The sequence below is a fragment of the Suricata suricatta genome, chromosome 10 (genome assembly GCF_006229205.1).
Source record: "Suricata suricatta isolate VVHF042 chromosome 10, meerkat_22Aug2017_6uvM2_HiC, whole genome shotgun sequence".
Classification (NCBI taxonomy): domain Eukaryota; kingdom Metazoa; phylum Chordata; class Mammalia; order Carnivora; family Herpestidae; genus Suricata; species Suricata suricatta.
Genome location: NC_043709.1, coordinates 58,427,988 through 58,430,844, shown reverse-complemented (window position 1 = coordinate 58,430,844; position 2,857 = coordinate 58,427,988). Strand labels below are relative to the sequence as shown.

General features: G+C 33.6%; 1 protein-coding gene across 1 annotated transcript in view; it reads left to right on the top strand.

The window, feature by feature from the left end:
* LOC115305183 (olfactory receptor 6C1-like) overlaps positions 1-675 on the top strand; it is a 3,329-nt gene extending 2,654 nt beyond the window's left edge. The window contains exon 3 of the mRNA XM_029955483.1: positions 1-675. Within this exon, the coding sequence (XP_029811343.1) occupies positions 1-675 (675 nt within the window).
* Positions 676-2,857: the final 2,182 nt, after the last annotated feature.

Here is a 2,857-nt window from a genome sequence, read left to right as displayed (position 1 = left end):
ACCATTTCCTTTAATGACTGCATTGCTCAGCTATTCTTTTTAATCCTCTTCGGAGTCACCGAATTTTACCTTCTGGCTGCCATGTCCTATGACCGTTACATCGCCATCTGCAAACCTCTGCATTACATGACCATCATGAATCCCAGAGTCTGCATACTTCTAGTCTTCTCTTCATGGCTAATTTCATTCTTAATCATATTCCCCGCAATCATGTTGCTGTTATGCCTTAATTATTGTAGGTCTAATATTATTGACCACTTTACCTGTGATTATTTTCCCCTGCTGCAACTTTCTTGTTCAGACACCAAATTCCTAGAGATACTGGGTTTTTCCTGTGCTGTGTTCACTTTAATGTTCACGTTGGCCTTGGTATTTCTGTCCTACATATATATCATCAGAACAATTTTAAGAATTCCTTCTACTAGTCAGAGGACAAAGGCTTTTTCCACATGTTCATCCCATATGATTGTCATCTCCATCTCCTATGGCAGCTGCATTTTCATGTATATTAAACCCTCAGCAAAAGACAGAGCTTCTCTGACCAAGGGCGTTGCTGTGCTAAACACCTCGGTGGCCCCCATGCTGAACCCCTTTATTTACAGCCTAAGGAATCAGCAAGTCAGGCGAGCCTTCATGGACAGGGCAAGGAAGATTGTATTTTTTCTCAGAAAATGAAAGCTGTGGGGTCATGAATTAGCCACACACCACATGGCGATTTAAAATATACAAACATGAAATTTAAGCAACTTCTTCAAATTACAATAACTTCTTGTTCTCCTTTTCATCCTTTGTTTCTACCAGTTTAAATTACCTATAATGTATTTCCCAGTCAATTGCAATGACTTCCTGGGTCGTTCTGGTACCCAGTCTTCTGAACAGTGTCTTATTTGCAACTTCTTAAGCAATAATTTTTTAATAAATATAGTAGTTTGAGTTTTGTTTAGGAAAACAATTATTACCAGGAATGGAGAGGACACTGTGAATATTGGTATGATATTTTACTTTATATATACACAGAAAATATAATTTTATGATTTTCACTGATAAATGACAGGAATTACTTTTACCGTCTTACCATTTCTCTAGGCAAAAAAATTATTCAAATGCCATATGATTTACTGAAAAATGTAAAAGTTTTCATTTAAAAAACAAGAAAAATTGCACACTTAAAGGGCATGTCCATGTAAATTATCTGTTGGCTACAAAAAGTAGCAATCTCTAATAATATACACTTTCATATTCATGTTGCCAAATAGATCTCCATATTCACAAATCTCATAACAACCAGTAGATACAGGTAGATATACAGGTAGATACAAACATACATATATACAAACATATATACGTACATACACACATATTATAGAAAATTGTGAAGCAGAAGCTGTTTTAGATATGTAGGGTAAGGTTATTTTCTCTAATTCTATAGAATGTAAAGCCCACTTTCTTATTTATTTATTTTTTTAAAATTTTCCCCACTTTCTAACTATGCTGAAATATTAATTATAACTCCTTCTCTAGTTTTGGACAAGGTTGAAATAGGGCATCTATCTACATTATTTAATGCCTAAACAAAATCTTATAAGTTCTGTAGAGTCTTTGTAAAAGTTTATAGCAGAGCAAAATTGTCCATTTCTTATAAAACTAAAATTTCACCTGTTAAATACTCATCCACTCATTCTAAAGGTATTAAATGTCTAAAGTATTTTATGCAGATGTAGGGGTGTGTGTGTGAGAGAAAGAGGGAGATAGAAAGAGACAGAGAGAGATATAAGAATTATGGATACTAAAAAAGTATTCTAAATTGCATAAATGACTTTTTAGTAATTGAAAATATAACATCCTAATTAGTAGTCCGATATGCCTAATGCTTTCTATGCAATTTATTCAATTGAGAAATACAGGACAGGAGTTGTTAGAGAAAAAAGTAAATGATAGAAAGCTGAAGGAGATCAAAATGTAGGAGAAAACCTATAAATGGTTTCTCAATTTTGTCTTATCTGAAGTATAATTTGTGTGTTACATAAGACAAATAGTTGGCAAAGTTAGGGTTCTATAACCTCTCACCCTATACTTCTCCACCGATAAGGCCAGTGCCCAGTAAATCTGGCATATATAATACACTACAGAGATGGAAATGAACCTGTCAAACAAATAGCATAATTAGCTAAAGAAAAAGTAATGATTGTCATTAAAATCAGTCGCTATATCTAACTGCTATTGTGGGAATCAGTGCAAAATATACTTATAAAGTGATGAGGAAATTTAATGTGAGATTTACCCACTTATATTTTAAAGACACAATATAGTATTGTTAACTGTAGGCAAAATGTACTATAGCAACGTTCTTCAATACTATTTGTCTTCAACATCTTCAGAATTATTCCTCTTACAGAACTGAACTTAATAGCAGCTGTCATCAATTCCCCATTGCCCACCCCAACCTGCCCCAAGGCAGCCACCATCTATCCTCCATTTCTATGAATTCAACAAATTTTAATACCTCAGAAAAGTGGATTTATCCATTTTTTTGTTCTTTTGTGACTGCCTTATTTCATCTAAATGAATATCCTCCATATTCCTCAATGCTGTCACATATTTTAGAAGAAATAAAAATGAAAGAGAAAGAAAGAAACAACCACACAATGATTAGAGTTATTTTCTGCTGAGCCTGTCTGATGATCCTGATCTTCTGATGTGATTTTCTTGTAATTATTTATCATATACATTTAAGTGTCAATGAACACTTGACTTCAATACCCTAACTTTAGTTGACTTCCATCTGCAAATACCTATATATTTCTTAGCTGGAACTTCTCCGTCTTAGAAATCTCATTTACACTGTATGTATTCCTAG